The sequence below is a fragment of the Mastomys coucha genome, unplaced genomic scaffold (assembly GCF_008632895.1).
Source record: "Mastomys coucha isolate ucsf_1 unplaced genomic scaffold, UCSF_Mcou_1 pScaffold1, whole genome shotgun sequence".
Lineage (NCBI taxonomy): Eukaryota > Metazoa > Chordata > Mammalia > Rodentia > Muridae > Mastomys > Mastomys coucha.
Genome location: NW_022196891.1, coordinates 43,730,314 through 43,750,081, shown reverse-complemented (window position 1 = coordinate 43,750,081; position 19,768 = coordinate 43,730,314). Strand labels below are relative to the sequence as shown.

General features: G+C 35.8%; 1 protein-coding gene and 1 long non-coding RNA gene across 5 annotated transcripts in view; both read right to left on the bottom strand.

Moving 5' to 3' along the window:
• Nucleotides 1–9,685, bottom strand: part of LOC116070474 — a 44,148-nt gene extending 34,463 nt beyond the window's left edge. Inside the window, exons 1-2 of the long non-coding RNA XR_004110414.1 lie at nt 9,576–9,685; nt 2,706–2,795 (exon numbers count right to left, since the gene is read on the bottom strand). This is a non-coding gene — a long non-coding RNA (uncharacterized LOC116070474). The remainder of the gene's footprint in view (nt 1–2,705; nt 2,796–9,575) is intronic.
• A 7,045-nt stretch (nt 9,686–16,730) lies between these two features.
• Brinp3 (BMP/retinoic acid inducible neural specific 3) overlaps nt 16,731–19,768 on the bottom strand; it is a 375,633-nt gene continuing 372,595 nt past the window's right edge. For 3 of the 4 annotated variants that reach the window (XM_031384426.1, XM_031384434.1, XM_031384442.1), the window contains exon 8: nt 16,731–18,195. In XM_031384426.1, coding sequence (XP_031240286.1) covers nt 17,079–18,195 — 1,117 coding nt within the window. In that variant the 3' untranslated portion in view covers nt 16,731–17,078. The remainder of the gene's footprint in view (nt 18,196–19,768) is intronic. The other variant, XM_031384449.1, reaches the window with a different exon arrangement.

Sequence of the window (19,768 nt, the reverse complement as noted above, 5' to 3'; positions counted from 1 at the left end):
TTCCTTGGCAGAGCAGCCATGTTGTTGGATTAAAATTCCTCTACACTTTCTTTCATTGGATTGCCATGTCCATGGTTGATATGAAAACTTTTACCTTGTTTTATTGTATATTCTTTTGTCTCATCAATTCTATATTGTTTTCTCATGGGATATACTCTTTTTCAAGGGAGTGTATCAGGGGAAGAGGAGAGATAGGATTGAGTTAGAACCAGTAGAGTGAAGGGAAACTGTGTTTGGTGTGTATTGCATGAGAGAGGAATCAATTTTAATAATAAAATATTGTTGAGCAAAATATAGTAAGATAAAAAATAGTTTTCATTTTTTATCATCATGAAGTCCATCCCCAATGCTCAGCATGTATGATAGGAGTTTCTAAACTAGTTTTCTTTCTGAAATATTTCTGGTTTTGCTAATTCCTTTATTTTGGTAGTCTGAGGATGTTTTTCTCTTCTTAAATTTCAATTTTTCTTGCACACATGGCATTCAAATAACTTATTAAATTTTTCTATTTTAGTTATAGTGTCTTTCTCTTCAGACTTTTTTAAAGTTTATCTTTTGTCATTCTGTTTTCTATAACGAATTTGACGGGTTTATATATCTCAGGTTAATAGTGCTTTTAAAAGCAATATAGTATAGATGGATGGATTATACGCAACGGAAAGTTATTTCTCTTACTGATACAGAACTGCAAATTCAAGGTGTCAGTTAATTCTGTGTTTAGTGAGGATCTCTTTCTTAGCTCATAGCTGGTGACGTACTGTTGTATTTCATGTGACATTATAAAATTTATCAGGATACAAATATCACCCAAAGCCTGTCTTATCATCTCATCACTTTTCTAGGGGAAACATGAATCATATAAGGACACAACACTCACATTTAGAATTTTTTGGTTTTGTCCTAGGAATAATCTCTGATATCACAAATATTTGAACTGCTGTTTGTTACTAATTTTTATTTTTTAATTATTATTAGTTTATGCTTGTGGTTTTTCCTTCTGCTATGAGTAATTTTACAATTTCAGGCTTTTGATAGTTGCAAGGACAAAATATACAAATGATATATATCAATGACCAACTTTTATTGGTGATAGGAATTTCATTTCTAGAAATTCTCAAAGATAGCTATTTGAGATCAAGTTTTTTCATTGTTTTATTATGTTAACCAGTCCAGTGAACTTTGTATAGAGTTAATATATTATGGTTTCATTTGCATTTTATTTGTCTCCTCTACCTTTGTCTGTCTCTCTCTGTTTCTCTCTGTCTCTCTCTGTCTCATATTTAAATAATCATATTTAAATACATGGTCTAAATATATTGAATTCAGGTTGCTAGACAACCTTGACAAATGCTTTATTATCAACCAAGACATGTATTAAAAAGCACATATTTTACTGTTAAATTCAATGTAATCCGATGTGGAGGAAAGAATAATGACGTCTTATATTTTTGTGACATGGAAAAGAATCATTCAGGTCCTTCATAAAATTTGATTCTGGTAGCTTATATATCTCATATCATGAAGATAATCTCAATGCAACTTTTGGCACATGCAACCTTTACTTAAATCAATCAAGCAAAAATGGAACAAGTTCTTGTAGAAATATTTTTTGGGTGCTTTGGCCATGTTAATGAACTATTCTTAGGTAAACATGACAACATTGAAGAGACATCATCTGGACACAAGGCTGTACTCAATTCAAAGAAGGCATGTGACATTTTAATTATTTTAATATAAAAGTGAATAGAAGCAAAATATAGAAAATTAACAACGGCAATTATACATAAGCTTAATATAGTTTTACTAATATTGTTATATTAGCAAGGAGTTTTTTACTCTCTTTGTTATTAATTAGCTAATTAATTAATTGAATTTTTACCAAAATGTGAGTCTCAAAAGCAATAATCATATTTAAAATCAATTGTATATTTATTGCTCAAACTTTGTATGGGACAAATTTATAGATGTTGTTTTGATAAATGAATATTTAGGTAAGAACTTGAAGAAGTGTTGGAATTTAAAGGCAACCAGACAGATAGTAAGCAAAAGATATAGAAAGAGATAACCATAATATCTGCTAATTTCATTATTTCTTCAGTTAGTTTCTGTTGTTTCAATGATCTGTCCATTGGTGAGAATGGGGTATTGTCATATCCAACAATTAATATATGGGAATTTTTGTGTGATTTGAGCTGGTTTTCCAGGCTGACTTTAGGCCTCCAGCAATGTAGGAAGAACATTGTAGCCCTGTAAATTGAGTAGGAATCTGGGATTGTATATCGATATGTGGATCAGAAAATCCAGTTCAGATGGGACATGGCACCTCTCATGGCTGCTGGGCTTGCTAGGGAACCCAGCAGTGAGGGTATAATCTAGGTTTATCTTGAGAGACCAGATCTTGGGTTCAGACTCTCTCCTAGAGAACCTGTCCTAAGGTTGAACTCAATACTCCCCAACAAGCCTGAGTCTAACACCAGTTTCTATTGTTACTCCCCAATAAACTTGAGTCTAGCACTTGTTTCTACTTTGCAAGTCTTCTCCTGGCACACCACTTCCTAACAACTACCAATCAGGAGGAAAGCAGACATTAAGTTTATGGTTTGCCTCCTAGCACCAGCCAATTATTTTAAAGGATAACAAAATCCCATAATAAACACCCAATCAGATATGTGTCAGGCTAGAAACCTCCTTGCTTGTTTGCTTACCTCTGTAAATGCTTGCTTGAAACTGGGCTCAGGGCTTCACCTTTCAGCCCTTCTTTGTGTATCAGGTTCAGAGGTGACCCCAAGCTTGAGCTTAAATAGAAAGAACTTAGTGTGATTGATTTGGAACTGGATCATTCTTGGTGTTTTGGGGCTTGTGAATGGTTACAATATTTTGGTGCTTTGCTGGGAAGTTCCCAAGACTTCTAGGACTACTTATCCAAAGATAAGAGCTTCCTGTCTGTCTATAAGATAAATCTGTCCATGTGTTTGAGCTGTGTTGTGGTAATTCTGTTCCATTTGTTTTGTGCAGTACCATGGTAATTCTGTTTTGAAAAGAGGCCTAACGGACAAAGAAATTAGGGAAACAACACCCTTCACAATTGTTACAAATAATATAAAATACCTCAGTGTAACTCTAAACAAGTAAAAGATCAGTTTGACAAGAACTTCAAGTCTCTGAATAAGGAAATTGAGAAGATCTCAGAAGATAGAAAGATCTCCCAGGCCTGTGGACTGGCAGGATTAATATAGTAAAAATGGCCATCTTGCCGAAGGCAATGTACAGATTCAAAGCAATCTCCATCAAAATTCCAACTCAATTCTTCACAGACTTAGATTAAGATTAGCCAGAAAGTACAGGATATTCATACTATAATCCAAGATTCCAAAGAAACTTAGCAAAACGTGAGGTCCAAGTGATGAGCCTTTAGTCTTACTCAGAAAGGAAAATAAAATGAACATTGGAGGTAGATGGTGGTGGGACACTGGTGGACAAAGGGGTGAGGAGGGAAACAGGGAATGGAGATCTGGTGTGAGGAGAGGGAATGTAGGAGAAGGCTGGGAGAGAGAATGGAAATTGATTGGAGTATCTCAGAAATAGCTTTAAGGATCCTGAAAGTATAGGGATGATGCTGAGACTCTCATCTAGAGGATGATATGAAGATTGAAGTGGGCACCTCCTGTAACCAGGTGGGACTTCCAGTGGAGAAAGAGGGCCACTAAGTCACCCACAAAATTTTCAACCCAGAATATATTCTGCCTACAAAATATACAGGAATAAAGATGGAGTAGAGGTCGAGGGAAGTGCCAGCCAATGAGTGACCTATCTTGAGACACATCCCATTGGAAAGAGACAACCCTTGACATGATAAATGGTACTCTGCTATACTTGCAGAGAGTACCCTAGCATAACTGTCCTCTGAAAGAATTCATCTATCAGCTGATAAAAACAAATGCAGAGTCACCGCCAAACATCAGGTGGAGTTTTAGGTGTTTTGTGGAAGAGCAAGGATTGGGATTGAGGGAAGTAGAGGTTTCATGAACATCACAAGATGACACATAGACTCAAATAACCTGGGCTGATATGGATTCCCAGATGCTACTATCCAAAGAGTATGAATGGGCTGGACCTAGTTGTCCTACATATGTATCAGACGTATAGCCTTGGTCTTCTTGTTAGTTATTTTATAACTAGAGCACGTGCTGTCTTTTAACCTCTAACCTGCCTTTCAATCTCTTTCCCCTAGCTGGATTGCCTTGTTGGGCCTCAGTGAATGATGGTATGCTTAATCTTCCTGAGACTTGATATGCCACTGTTGGATGGTACCCATGGGGGTGGGGGCTTCCTCTTCTCTGAGGAGAACTGGAGAAAGTAATGGAGGGAGGAGACTGTGAGAGTCAGACTCTGATGAGAGGAAAGTAGGGAGGGGGGCTGTGATCAGAATGCCCAGTGAATAAATAAGTTAATGGCAAAAAATTAAAAAGAGAAAGTGAATAGCCAGTATCTTGATATTTTAGGGTAAGCTGCAGTAAGTGTAAATATTAAATTAATTACTTTGTTTACTTTTGGAGAGAAGGTTGTATGAAACTCCCTGTATCACACTCATGATAGTGAACTTGTGAACAACTAATTCCAGCTTTCCTAGTGAGAAGATAGCAGGCCTGGACCAACATATAGAAGGCATTCATGTTTAAGGCATATATTTTTTTCTGCATTATTTTTTATTGGGGCCTAAAAGCCCCATCTCAGTTTCCATCTTGTCCCCGGGCCATCATCTATTAACTAACACTCTTTTCTTTCTTCCGCTATCTTGCTTCCATTCTGTAATTGTGGGACATTTTATGATATGGGGCTTTCCAGACTTTTTACAATGAGGACATTCTTTTCCAGACATTTTAACAATGAGGACATTCCATTTACATTAACGTGAAATGAAGCTACGGGTTTGGCCCATGTACCTGAGCCCTTTGTGGTTTGCAGCTTTATAAGCCCCTTGTTTCCCTAGAGTAAACAAGGCTTGAACAGATTTTTTTTTGTCTTGTTACCTTCCTTCAAGTCTCCTGATCCCAATTTGTTGTTGCTCCCTTCCTTTGAGAACCCTGTTGTGTAAGTCCTGCAGGTTGGAGCAATTTTTATTTTAATTGAATTTTAATTTTATTAAGTATATTTTAAAATCTTTAGCTATTCATATTAGAATAATTTCTAGGAAAATATTCACAATGCTACATATGTACAGTGGAGGGGAGAAATATGTGGGTTCTTTTTCCACATGTTAATCTATTTATTGTGAAATGAAAGACATCAAAATAAAACTGGAATTAATAGTGTGAGCATCACTGTATCCTCCATTTATTACTACTTTGCTGCCTCATATATTTTCCTTTCATGTCATAAATGAATCATACAGATTTTATAGTTGTAAAACAAAATGATTATATATTATACATGCACAGAGGAATCATTGTTGGAACTGCTTATTAAGTTCATGCTTTATCAAGTGGGATAATAATGCTTTGGAAAATTTTAAAATGAATTATAATATAATGGATATTGAACTGTATATATGTATTGTATAATTATTATTCTGTCACTTGCTAAAATATTTTTTGCCAAAGAACATCAAGACAGTAAAGCAACCTTTTGTGTCTAATTCCTGGAGTCAGTGTGATCATAGAATTTTTGTTACCTAAGCTAAGACATGCATTTCCCAATTCTTTTTCATTTCCTGTCAATTACAATGAAACATTTCTGTACATTTTAACTTCATACATTCTAAATTATAGCCAATTATTTTCATAATCTGTATATATTTTTTAATAATGGTGATAGGAAGATAGGTTTTATAAATCTGAACTATGAACTATCATCATAAAAGTATTAGATAGTCTGAAAATTTATAGAAATGTTTTATGGTAAACCATATATTTTAATAATAAAAGTGTGTTACAATTATTGTTCATTATTATCCTATGATGCTCAAGAAAAGTATTGTCTAATAGAGACATTAATAAATACCAATATTTATGGTAAAACACATATAGAAATATGTTTAACAAAATAATCATTATAAGTATGCACTAATCTGAAATATTTTATTGAAAATTAAATGAATGCATTTATTGTTCTTGGTAACCCAAGCAGTCTCAAGTAAGGTCCTCATAGAGAGGACGTTAAGTCATATAAGAAATATCTTACATATTTGGTTCTCCTTACAAGGTTTATGCCACCATTGCCCTAGCATGTTTTGCAGTCAGGACAGATTGTAGATCAATGGGTTTGTGACTGGGTTGGTCTTTATGTTTCTCTTTTGGTAGGTAGCCTGTAGAGTACAATTCTGAGCCAAGACATCAGATCTTATGGGCATAGAGTTAGCTCTCTTCAGTTTCAATCAGTCTTGAGAGTATTAAGACTTCAGTAATAGGGCCTTGCTGTCAGTTTGTAATGAGCAATCAACCACTTGGCAATAGCTTGCATTGTTTGGGAATTGGCATGGAACCTCTTTGGGTAACAGCTCAATTAATTATAAACAAGTCCCAGTACTGGAAGCATTGTTTTGTGACAGGAGATGGCAAGTTGGTACTCCACCAACCTCATTATTTGGTAATGGCATTAGGATCTCCTTCATATGTTTTTAGGAAGATTTCACTACAATAGTCTTTCACAACAGCCCTCAAATACCCCTCTATTCTAGCTGTCTTGCATGGATCTCCCTCTCTCAACCCCATCTACTCTCCCTCTTACCATCTGATCATCCCATTGCCACCCCTATCACTGATTCTATGCATACAATCTGCTCAATTTATCCCTGCCAGGATGATCCATGTATCATTCCTAGTCCTATTCTCTGTTCCTAAACTCTATGGTTCTAGAGATTCTTGTTTAGTTATCATTTATTTAATGGTTAGTATCCACATATAAGCAAATATGTCCCATATTTACTTTTCTGGGTCTGTGTAATCTTATTCAGGGTGACTTAATATTTATTTACATACATTTACCTACAAATTTCATGATGTCATTATTTTTTAACAGCCCCATAATATCCCATTGTTTAACCATATCACAATTTCTTTATGCATTTTTTTTCAGAAGAGGGGCATCTAGGTTGCTTCCTAGAGTAGCAATGAACATGGTTACGAAGGTGGTTAGCTGTCAGATGAAGTGTCTCTTGCCCAAGAGTGGCATAGCTGGATCTTGAGGTAGATCTATTATCAAATATGTGAATATCCACCATATTGATTTCCAGAGTAGCTGTACAAATTTGTAATCTGACCAGTAATGAAGGAGTGGCCCAATTGCTCTAAACCCTAATCAGCAGGAGCTGTCACTTAGGTTTTGATATTAGTCATTTTGACAAATAGACAGAGATAGAATCTCAAAGTAGTTTCAATATGCATTTCCCTTATCAGTAAGGTTGTTGAACAGATAGCTCAGAGACTCAGAGACCTGGGGTGAAACTAAATACTACTTGTCTTTAAAAAAAAAAAATATAATATTAAATGATTGAATGATATTCTACTACACTCATATACGAGTATCTTTTTAGACATTATCAGAGAAGCTTCCTCCTATAGCAGATGGAAACAAATTCAGAGACCTATAGCCAGACATTATATAAAATAGAAAAGAGAGAGAAAGAGAGAGACAGAGACAGACAGAGACAGAGAGAGAAAGAGAGAAAGAGAGAGAGAGAGCTCTAAATGAAATGTCTTCATCAAATATCCCCCCTTGTTAAGTGTATAAACAGGTGAGTCTCTGATTATTATGCCTTCACGTGCATGGGCTTTGCTTTATCTTACTTTCACAGGATGTTTTAACTTATCTTAACATTTTATCTTAACATCTTTTATTTGTTATTTTTGTTGTTGTCTCTTAGAAGCAGATTATTTCTGTTCTTTTCTAATGAAAAAAGAAAGGGTATGGATCCTGAAGGAGGGGTGATGAAAAAGTACAGGGTAAAGTAGAAGGATGACAAAAAGTAATCAGAACATATTGTATAAAAAAAATCTATTTTCAATGGAGGAAAAAAATTTAAAATGAATTAAGGGAATGCTGTGAAGCCCCAAAAGAGAATTTTTCAGTCATTATTTTCTTCATACATGCTTAAGGCAGTTTTTATAGGATGGGCATTAAAATTTTATTTGCAGTAGAAGTTTATAACATCATTTTTGTAAATACTAAGAGGCAACAGCTAAGATGAAACTGCTTGAAGACTTGCAGTGAAATCAACCTGTATTTCAACACAGTGGCAGCTGAATCCTAGTTGAATGATAAAACAATATTTTACTTTAGGAAGAATATTTAACTTATTATAATGATGGTTTTCCTATGTTGATTTCAACTTTACTATAGGGTAAATAGTATGGAGATAAACATTATACATAGGAATGGTTGTTATTGAGTCTTTAAATTCTAAACCATCTTCCAACATCATTTATCTATTCACTTACTCAACCTTTGCTAGGCTTATAAATTATTCTAGTTAATGGAGTTTTAAATTACAGGGTCATTAAATTTTTTGTATTAAAATGTAGATGAAGAATGCATATGTGACCCACCTCTAAAGGTATAATAACATTATCTCAAATGGCTGAGAAGCACCTAAAGAAAGGTTCCAAGTCTTTAGTGACCAGAGAAATACAAATCAAAACAACCCTGAGATTCCATATTACACCAGTCAGAATGGCTAAGAACAAAAGCTCAGGTGACAACACATGTTGGAGAGGATGTAGAGAAAGAGGAACACTCCTCCATTGCTGGTGGGATTGCAAACTGGTGCAACCACTCTGGAAATCATCTGGAGGTTCCTCAGAAAGTTGGAAATAGATCTCCCTGAAGACCCAGCTATACCACTCTTGGGAATATACCCAAAAGAAGCCCTACCATACCACAGGGTGTGTGTTCCTCTATGTTCATAGCAGCCTTGTTTGTGATAGCCAGAAGCAGGAAACAACCCAGATGTCCCACAACAGAAAAATGGATACAGAAAATATGGCTCATTTGCACAATGGAATACTACTCAACTATTAAGAATGAGGACATACTGAGTTTTACAGGCAAATGGATGGAACTAGAAAATATCATCCTGAGTGAGGTAACTCAGACCCAAAAGGACATTCATGGTATGTACTCTCTAATAAGTGGATATTAGGTAAAAAAAAGAAAGAAAGAAAGAAAGAAAGAAAGAAAGAAAGAAAGAAAGAAAGAAAGAAAGAAAGAAAAGTACAAAATACACAAGGTAGAGTCCACAGATCTCAGAAAAGTCAACAAGCTGAAGGATCTAAGTGAGGATGCCTCAGTCCCACTTGGGAGGGAGAAGAAAGCAATCACAATTGTGGTTGGAGGGAGGGATCTGGGAGGGAAAGTGGACTGGGGCAGGGGAGAGGGTAACATGATCTGGTATTGAGTGGGGGAAAAGGACTGAAGCCCGAGGCCCTGCAGAAAGACTGGAAACAGGCAACCTTGAGAGCTAGGAGGTTGGGGGAACCCTCCAGAATGTATCAGAGACCTGAGAGGTAAGAGATTCTTAGGACTCAGAGAGTGATCTAGATGAAATGTCCTACAGTAAGAAGAGGGAACTAGTAGAGTACCTCCAGCAGAAAGTTTGGACATCAAGTTAGAGACGGGGTTGTCATCCCACAGTCAAAATGCTGACCCATAATTGTTCCTGTCTGAAAGAATTGCGAGGATGGAAATGGAGAGGAGCCTGAGGTTAAAAAAAAAAATGGTCCAATGACAGGCCCAAAGTGGGATCCAACCCAAGGGGAGCTTCCAAGGTCTGACACTATCACTGAGACTATGGGGCACTCACAAAAGGGATTATGTTGTCTATTATGACGATTTTGCCTATTATGACTGCCCTCTGAAAGCCCTAACAAGCAGCTGAAAGAGTCAGATGCAGATATTTGTATCCAACCAATGGACAGAAGCTGCTGACCCCTATGGTTGAATTATGGAAAAAACTTGAAGAAGCTAAGGAGGAGGGTAACCCTGTAGGAGGACCAGCAGACTCAATTAACCTGAACCCTGGGGATTCAGGTTCTCTCAAACATTGGACCACCAAACAGGCAGCAAACACCAGCTAATATGAGGTCCCCAGCACACATACAGCAGAGGACTTTTGGGTCTGGGTTCAGTCAGAGAAGACACACCAAAACTTCAAGAGACTGGAGGTCCCAGGGAGTTTTGAGGTCTGATGGAGTGGATGGTGAGGACACCCTTGTGAAGACATGGGGGTGGGAAGGAGGTATGGGATATAGAATAGTTGGAGGGTGAACCTGGAGGGGAATAAAATCTAGATTGTAAATAAATAAATAAGTAAAAGATTAAATAAAAAAAAAACATGTAAAATATCAGAAAGCTTTCATTAGCATTTTGACCTTGTTGCAAATGCACGGTATCTCAGGAAATGGTTGTTATTGTTCTACTAATGGGATTTTAAAGATAAAAAAATGTCATGTTTCACAAATGAAAGAAATGATTAGTAATATTAGTAATGTTACATTTTCAAGGCAATCAATATTTATGGGTAGAAAATTTTACTAACTGATGACGGCCCACTTTGTAAGAAAATGTTGCTAGGCATTTAGGATGTATGTCTGTACCATAAGCACCTTTCCATAGATAGATTAGCTTGAGGATGTAATAAATTCAGTGGAAGAATCAGGCAGGGAATAGCTGAGGGCTGCATTAAGTAAAACATTACATGACCACTAAAAAGTGGTATCTTTTCCCTGTAGAGTCACACAGCAAATCTTCATTTTAAAAGGATTCTGCCTTCAGTGGTCATTCAGTAACTGAGTGCAGAAAGGACTGGGAAGGTATCAGGGGGAATTAGAGAGAGAGGTTGAGCAATGCAACACTTTTATTCAAAAAAAAAAAATAAAGCTCCCAATAAACACTTAAAACTGAAGGTATAAACAATTATTCTTTCACACAGAGCTAGAGAGTATCATAACCAGGAAAATCATCAGAGCTCCTGTAACAGAGAGGTGCAGAGATTTATGTAGCAGAAAGGAGCAAGGGAGTGCTGCATGGGGCAACAAGGGAGGGAGCAGCGGTGAAATCCCCAAGAAGTGTGGCTTTAATTCACATGGAGGCTATTAGCCGAGACCTTAAGATCTTTGAATATAGAATAAACAAAATGAAACATTAATAAAAAGTTGCAAAAAGTGGATAAAGATGTTCAATCAAGATGACAAGAGTCTGCTCTGTTTTTGTATAAAAAAAAAAAAAAGAAAAAAAAGAAGAAAAGAAACTTCATATATAAGGAAGCAGAGGAGAATAGTGACTCAGAAGAGCAAGGCAGGTCAATAGTGCTCATGAGGGAGTTCTTACCACTAGGGTCTCAACAGTTCCTTGACCATGCTGTAGGAAAAGGCAAATTGTATACCAGGCTCTCAAAGTTTGTTAAAACTTAATTATTTTTGTAATTATAGTATCTTAGATCCATAGATGCACCTGACACCATAGCCTTATATGTAGATGGCATTAACTCCTTAGCTTACCAGAAACGAGTGGATGCATTTCTTACTTACATATTAACTCTGCCCCTCCATTTGTAATAAACCTCAGGGTTTATTTCATTTGCTATTTCACCGTTCCCCATTTAAGTCCATTTTGAAACTTGTCACAGAAAATACATTGAACTTGTAGAATGATCAGGAAAGAATAGGAATGGATGTTTCTCAAAATCATGTTGAATAAAAAGTACAAAATCATTACAATGCTTGTATAAAAAATAACTAGGCAAATTGGTAACTTTTAGTAGGGATGCATGTACATAATAATTTTAAAGAAAGTGTAAGATTGAGTTCAAAATTCTGGTACTTAATAATTTTAAAGAAAGTGTAAGATTGAGTTCAAAATTCTGGTACTTATTTATTCATTCTTGTATTTTTGCAAGTTCCATTACAATCATTCTCACTGTTTCTGACAGAAATAGAGGAGTCATAAATATGCAAAGAGATTACAATCTCATGTGGAAGTACTCTTGAGCCCTGTGCTACAAGGGTAGTACCTTAATGTCTAGATGGTTAAGTAGTAAAATGTGCTTTGCACTTGTTTTACAGAAGTATATGGCCTAATCACTAGATTGAAAATTACTTCGGTCATTAATTAGTTAAAGTGACTTAGAGTGCCTGAAGTAATTTTAAATGGGATATTTTATTCTGTCTGAAATTCATTTATTTGTATTACTTTATCACACGGGATTTTCCTGCCACAAACATCAAATGATGTGACATGGAGATTCTAATTTACTAGATTATTAAAAATTATAATGTCAGCATCATGTAAATTAAATGGAGATAGTTGTAAAATTTTCTACTTACAGTCACATTTGTCAAGAGCTGTAATTATTAGGGTTGATGATTGAGTTATTTCTTTAAATGTTTGCCTTAGATTACCAGGAATATAGGGTATAGAAATATAAATCTGTGTAGATGGAGGGAAAGAAAGTAGAATATCATTACTAGAACACAGAAAAGGACCAACAAATGGGTATGGCAAGCTGTGAATCTTCAGGTTATAAAAATCCCACGGGTTGAACATTTCTAAAGCATACTCCAGTAAGTCTAATATCCATCACTTTTATGGTAGACAATGCCTGAGGAAAATCACATTTTTTGCTTAAGAATTATTATTTAAATAAATAATAATGATGATATGATCCAGAAACATGTGTTAATAATAGAAGCTAATAGTGCTCCTATTCTGTCTAATATTACTAACTATAATGCTGATCTGGAAAATGTACAAAATCCATCTTAAAATGCTAATCCATGTTTATTACTTTTTTTTGAGACAGTATTTCCCTCTGTCTAGCTTGGAACTGGTTATGGAGGCCAGTCTGGTCTCAGACTCCCAGAGCTCTGCCTGCCCCTCCTGAGGGCTGAGGTTACAGATGCATGCTACACCATTATGCTCTGATTTAAAAGTCATTTTTATACTTTTGTTTCTGACATATTAACTTTTCAATTTTCTATATTTTATAACACTTCCTTCTCTTCATTATCTTCTTTTGCATAGTGTAAGGACATATTTGACTTTGGTGACATTCCAAATGTATTTTGTTTTACAAACAAATGAAGTAAATGTTGAATGTTCAATATTATTTTTTTAACACAAAATTATTTACTGATTCATGAAAATAGCTTAGCTATATATTTTATAGGTACTGATAACAGATTACTAGCTGAAAACAATGTACTACTTTAAACAAACAGGTAAAATTTGTGTGTGTGTGTGTGTGTGTGTGTGTGTGTGTAGTGTCATCCACATTAACAAAGTTGGATTTTATTCAAATTCTTTCCACAATGCTAATGTTTTTAATCCATGTGACTGTAATTCTAACAAGTGCCAGTGCTGTAATATATGAATCTGTGGAATCTATGCCATATTTGACTCTCACATTGCTTAAAATTTCACCTCTCTAGGGTCTCTTCCACATCTGTAATGTCTTGAATATGTGATACTGGCAGAGTATATTTACTTGATACTCAAAAATTGTGCAGTCATATTTAAAACAAGAAAACAATGCATTGACTATATTTATATTTAAAACAAGAAAACAATGCATTGACTATATTTAATGTGATAGATAGAAATCCTCTATAATATAATTCTTAACAACAAGTGTACATGCTCTTGACGATTTGTTTTCCACTTTCAATTTTTACATTTGTCTCTCTCTCTATCTCTCCAATACATATATATATATATGTATACATATATACACATATACACATATATATGTATATATATGTATATATATTGCTCCCTCTTTCTTTGCAATTGATCTAAAAAAGTGCTTTCTGTGTCATTCATTTTAACACAAAACACAAAGGTCTTTCTTCTACATGAAAGAGATGATTGTGAGTGCAGGACTATACAAAGTTCACGAGAAGCCTAAATTTTTAATATTTGTACAGGATTCATAAAATTATAGAGAAAACCAAGGAAGTTATGAGCATATTTTGTTGAAATAAATTCTGAAGGGTTACCAGATTCTGTTTTTTATGTCATTTTGGTAATGATTTCATCTAGTTAAAATCCATTGACTATCGCAGGAATAGCAACTTAGGTCAAAATGATAGTGGCAATCAATGCATGTGGAACAGTAGACTTCCCTAGAGAAATCAGATTCTCCATATTTTTATTTTCATTTCCAGAACTTCAATTTCCATGGAATGTATTCAGCTCACAATTAGAGACACACAGTGGGAATATCAAGAAGCTACTCTCAGGGGCTGTAGAGACAGGTTGGTGATTCAGAGCATTGGCTGCTCTCAGAGAGGACTGGAGTTCAACTTCTTCCCAGCCTCTAAGTTCAGCTCCAGGGGAAATTTTTCCTTCTTCTAGCTTCTGCAGGCCCCTGCACACATTTAAATTGATACACGGGAACACACACACATACACACATACATGTAAATAAATAACAAAAATTGTTTACAGAAACAGTTAAAAAAGAAGGTCAAACTTTAAAAATATGTGCTTGCTTTCAATAGGTCTCTGACAGAAAAGTTATCTTTATTACAGATTTCAACGTTCTTCAGTGCTTAAGAGGCAAAGGCTAAAGCAGAGGCAGAGGATCAGGTGTTCAAGTTCTTCCTAGTCATAATGGTCAGCCAGGACTATAGGGTAACCCGTCTCAAACAGAAACAAGTAATTGTAAAATTCTTCAAAAACTCTGCAAGAAGAAATGCTTGCCTATAAACCAGTCCAGGAGACATGATACTCTTATAGTCTTTACTCTCTGCATGCATAATTGATTATTATTTGTCTATAACTTGTTGCACATTTCTTGATATTTAATAATATGTGGCTAATTAATAACTGGTAGTCATGTATTGGCCATATATCCTTTAAATTGTGTATCACACATAAGAATTTCTTTGGTATGTTTACATACTTTTTTTTTCATTATAATAGAAAGACAATTTAGAGAAAGGAATTCATTCTTTTCTTTGCCATTCAGAGAGGCCCTTAAGACATTCAAAAGACTTACCAGAGAATAGGAGATAATTGTATTTTATTCCATTCAACATGATTTTTACTTTATATTTGGCATTACTGGAAGTCTGTAAGCACTTTCTTACCTGTGGTACGTAAGATCTTCTCTTCTTCTTTCCCTTACACTGTCCATGGCATTATCAGCCATGCAGTCAAAAATGTAAAACCATTGTACATTTTTAGTTTCATGGGAAGGGTTGCCTTATAGAACCCATAATTGTGAAAGGTGCTGAGATAATTTCTGGGTGACAGAGTCTTAGATCAGCTGAATCCATGATGATTTTGTAAAGGTCATTGTAAACATATTGAGGAATATGCACATACTGTGGGTGGTTGATTATATCTGGTAAATGACAACAGTATGGTATTTTCAGGAATGCTGTGATTTCAAATGATTTGCAACATTATCTGTTTTAGACTCATTTTCTTGTTACCTTTGTTTTATTGTCAGTTTTTCAATGTACATATGTATATATATTCCTTTAAAAAATTAGTGGTTAAGGTCAAAGTTATTAAATTGGTTCTAGAAGAAGCATTTCAACTTCTCAGTCTGTTATCTTAAAGAATTTTATGAACTGCTCCAAATCTACGGAAGAGAATAGTCTACAGCTCAGTGTTTTTACCAATATAGTATTTGCTATCTCAGAAGAGTTGAAGAATGTTTCATGTTTATGTGAAACTTATATTGAATTATCATCAACATGGAAGATATTAGACATTGGGCATCATGTTTTGCCTTGCAGACAGGCTTAATATATATTGTAGGATCTAGCAATTTAGTTTTTTAACTTAAAATACATATCTCAAGAGTCCTGAATATGTGAAGAATGCTTATATTGTTGTATTCATTGTTTTATTTAAGTTTCATGTTTTTTTCATGAATGTCTCATTCTGTGTTCTTAGAAAAGATGACCTATAACTTTAAAAAATCTGGTCTTCATAGTTCATTTTGTTATAAGGTAAAGAAAGTTTATAAGCTATATCTAGAATAGATAAATCTTAGAGATAACAAAATATTTTCTAATAATTATGTACTCTTTTATAATGAAATTTGAATTTATAGAAAAATAATTTAGTATATGTCTACTTTTGTATGAGACATGCAAAATCAATGTACCTTTCAAAATAAACATTTAAGCTAGTTATGAAAGGTCTCTGCATCAAGTGTATTTTAGTAAGGTGAGTCTCACAAAGATAACATAATTATTTGCATGTCAAGTATTTATATGAGCATTTTTATACCCTTATATTATAACTTGCAAATTCCAGAAGTGTTATCTTATGGACATTTGTAAGATGTTGAAATGGCTATTTTTTCCTTATTCAAAGTTATTTGGATAACTTTGTGAATATCAATTAGTGGTTAATAGGATTGGAATTAGAGAAAAAGAGGGTTATAAAGAATGTTACTGGTTTATGCTCTCTGTACTTAGGCTTATAATCATTTCATTTTGATTCATGTTTGTGGAAATGTGTTGATATCTGTTAGGAATTTGTCTTTATGACAATCATAATGATGGCAGGTTTTAACTTCATCTATTCTGCTCTTCACCAAAAAAGAAAGAAGCTGGATATGAGCAGTTCATCTATTTGGGTTTTCAGAAAAGATGATATAAAGGAACCCTTAAGTGTTTCTATTAAAAAGTCCTGGTGAATTTTCTCCAGGTTCCTACAAACTATAGCAAATAGAACTCATTTCATGGAAAAAATGAATCCCACAGCACTTCTTGTTAATAACTGTTCAGCTACAAAATTTTATTGGTATCTTTTTATGTTCCCTCTAGAGGATGTAATGCACAAAAGCATTGCCACAGAACATATAAAATTACAAATGAAATTTATTGTAAAAAGTAGAATGTCTTCTAGACTGGTGTCAGTATTTATTTCATTCATAAACCAAAACTGTAGTATAATATATTCATTGTCAGCAAGTTCATGTGTGTAAATTGCCATCCAACGTTATTGACTGATATAAGACAGATATTGAAAAGACAATTTAAATTTACTTTTCCAAACATAAACTTCCACAAAAGCACTGTAAAAACTCCTTCAAGATTTTGGGTTGTGCTTGACATTTATGGTTAACTACATAATTTGGTTGTGTCATAATCCACTGTGTTTGGCAACTTGGCATTAAATGCCTGAAGAGCAGATTGAATTCTCACCACCTCACTAGTAGACAGCTTGAGTCTATGACGAAGCAAGCAAGAAAACAGATCCAGGCGGCGCTGACCAGGTGGGGAGAGTTTATTTACACGGTCTCTTATCTCCAGTAGCTGCAAAAGTGCCGAGTCCTGGGATCCCTGAGTATAGGGGTAGTCCAGCTGCAAAATCAGGTCCCGAATAGCTTCAGGGTCAAAGTGCATGCTGTAGCCAAACACTTGGATGTTGTTGATTTTCATGTAGCCCAGGTTCCGAGATGGGTCAATAAACTCCAAAGGCTCATAGTAAATGCTCTCATTGATATTGGGGCCATTTGCCTTGATGCGACTCCTCAGGTAGATGTGTACTGTCTCAAAAAATGTCTTCCATTTGTTTCCCAGAGTCAGTGTCCAGTTATAGCACTGCAGAGGGAGGTCCAGCTTAGTCCGCTCCCAGTCTGGAAAGCTGCTCTCACTCACAGGCATAAACCAGCTCTCGGAGTGGCTGCCTCCAAAGGGATTGACATAAACAGCCAGCACTGGCTCCAACGTGCTGTTTTTAGTTAAGCAAATCTGTAGAGAGAGACCCAAGATCATGTGGACCAGACTGGACTTGTACTTGTTACTCTTCAAGGTCAGGAGCATCCGCTTTCTCCAGGAAGGATCAAACCAGCTGTTGAGGCGCATGTCATTGCTGATAAAGATGGCATGGACTTCTATTCGTCTGTCTGTTTTCTGCAACAGGTATTTCATCTCCAGGTCTTGTAGGTCGGTCTCAAAGCCAATGTAATGATCGGTTGACTCAGCGACTTCGGGCTTGCAGAGTCCCTGGCTCAGCATGTAGCCTGTGTTGCAGGTGCCACACCGGGTGCGGTTGTCAGGTGCACAAGTAAGGCAGGCAGAGGCATCGCCCACGGTACAGGGCAGAAAGGCTGTGCAGACTACCTGGTCGTTGGGGCACGTGCAGGAATGGGTTTCCTCAGAGAAGCTTCCCAGAAGGCCATTCTCATTGCAGTAGAGAAAAGACTGGATGCGAGTGAGCCAGTAGGTTGATGTTCTAGAAATATAAAATGAAACACACAAAAAAAAATCTCAATGAATACTTAGATTCTGTGTGACTGTGTGTATGTACATGTGTCTACTGCCAAAAAGTAAATCCCTACATGTTTTGGCAGATCTACATCCAATAATAATATTTTAAAAAAAAGATCAGTTATACATCCAGAGAGAGAGAGAGAGAGAGAGAGAGAGAGAGAGAGAGAGAGAGAGTAAGAGACATACAGACAGACAGACAGACAGACAGACAGAACCAAACAAAACAGTTTTCTCTTGAATATTACTCACACCAAAAACTACTCGCCAAAATCCAGAAGCTATTCTATTGTTTGAAACCTGTTTCAGAGTACTGATGTTGGACAATGAGTCCTATGAGAGGCTTCTCATAGGTCCTGGGGTTAACATTAATGAGTTTGTTCCATTGTCTGTGAGGATAAATTTCTGCAACCCCATAGGAAGAACAAAAATATCAACCAACCAGCTCCCTCAAATCTCCCAGGGACTAAACCACCCACAATGAGTACACATGGGGGACCCATGGCTCCAGCTAGATAATGTAGCATGGGCACCTTGGCAGGCATCACTGGGAGGGGAGCCCCTTGGTCCTGTGGGGGCTCCCAGGGTAGGGGATGCTAGGGTGTTGAAGCAGGAGTGGTTGGGTGGGTGGGTGGAGGAACACCCTCATAGAGGCAGTGGAGGGGGAAGAGGATAGGGGGTTAGTGCAGGGGAAACTGGGAAGGGGAATGACATTTGAAATGTAAATAAATAAAATAACCAATAAAAAATGAAATAAAGAACAAGTTTAACCTCTAAGATAGACAGCAACAGTACCACCCCCACTAACAAGGAAAGCAATAAGAACGGAAATATACTTCAACTTGCTTGCCCATGGGTTTTGACTACCATGGCTGTAGAACCATGAGACAATTACTATTATTATTTCTTTATTATTTACTTGCCACTATGTAGAATTATTTTAGTATTCACAAGTGGAATAAGACATTTTATTTCTGAGTTTTTCTAAACACTTTTATGGTGAACTCTGTGAAAAACCTCTTCTACAAGTGTGCCCAACAAATTAAAGTTATAAGTCTCTGTGTAACAGGCTGGAGGCGCAGACATGATTGCCATGTTTATTCTATTTTGCTTCTTTCCCTCCACTCTTATATGTTTCCCTTCTTTTTCTTTTTTCCAAGTTTGCTTTTCTTTCTTCCCTTACCCCCTCTCTACATCTCTTTCCCTCCACTTTTGCTTCACTCTTTCTTTCCTTCTCTTCCTTTCCTCTATTTTCTACAGGTTTCTGTACATGTCTATCTAATACAAAGTATATAAAATGTAAAATCCCACTTGAATTGAAAATTTTTATTTGCTTCCCCCAAAATCTTAGAGCAGATAAATAAATTCTTAGAGCAGACTCTAATTCCCCCATAAATTCTTAGAGCAGACTCATCTCTCACTTCCAACTCTAATCATTTGTGAGATCATAAGAACACATATATCAGCCTAAGGCTAAAAACTGAGACTACCATAGTAGTGTGCTATAGAGAGAATTGTGACATTGAGAGAAAACAATT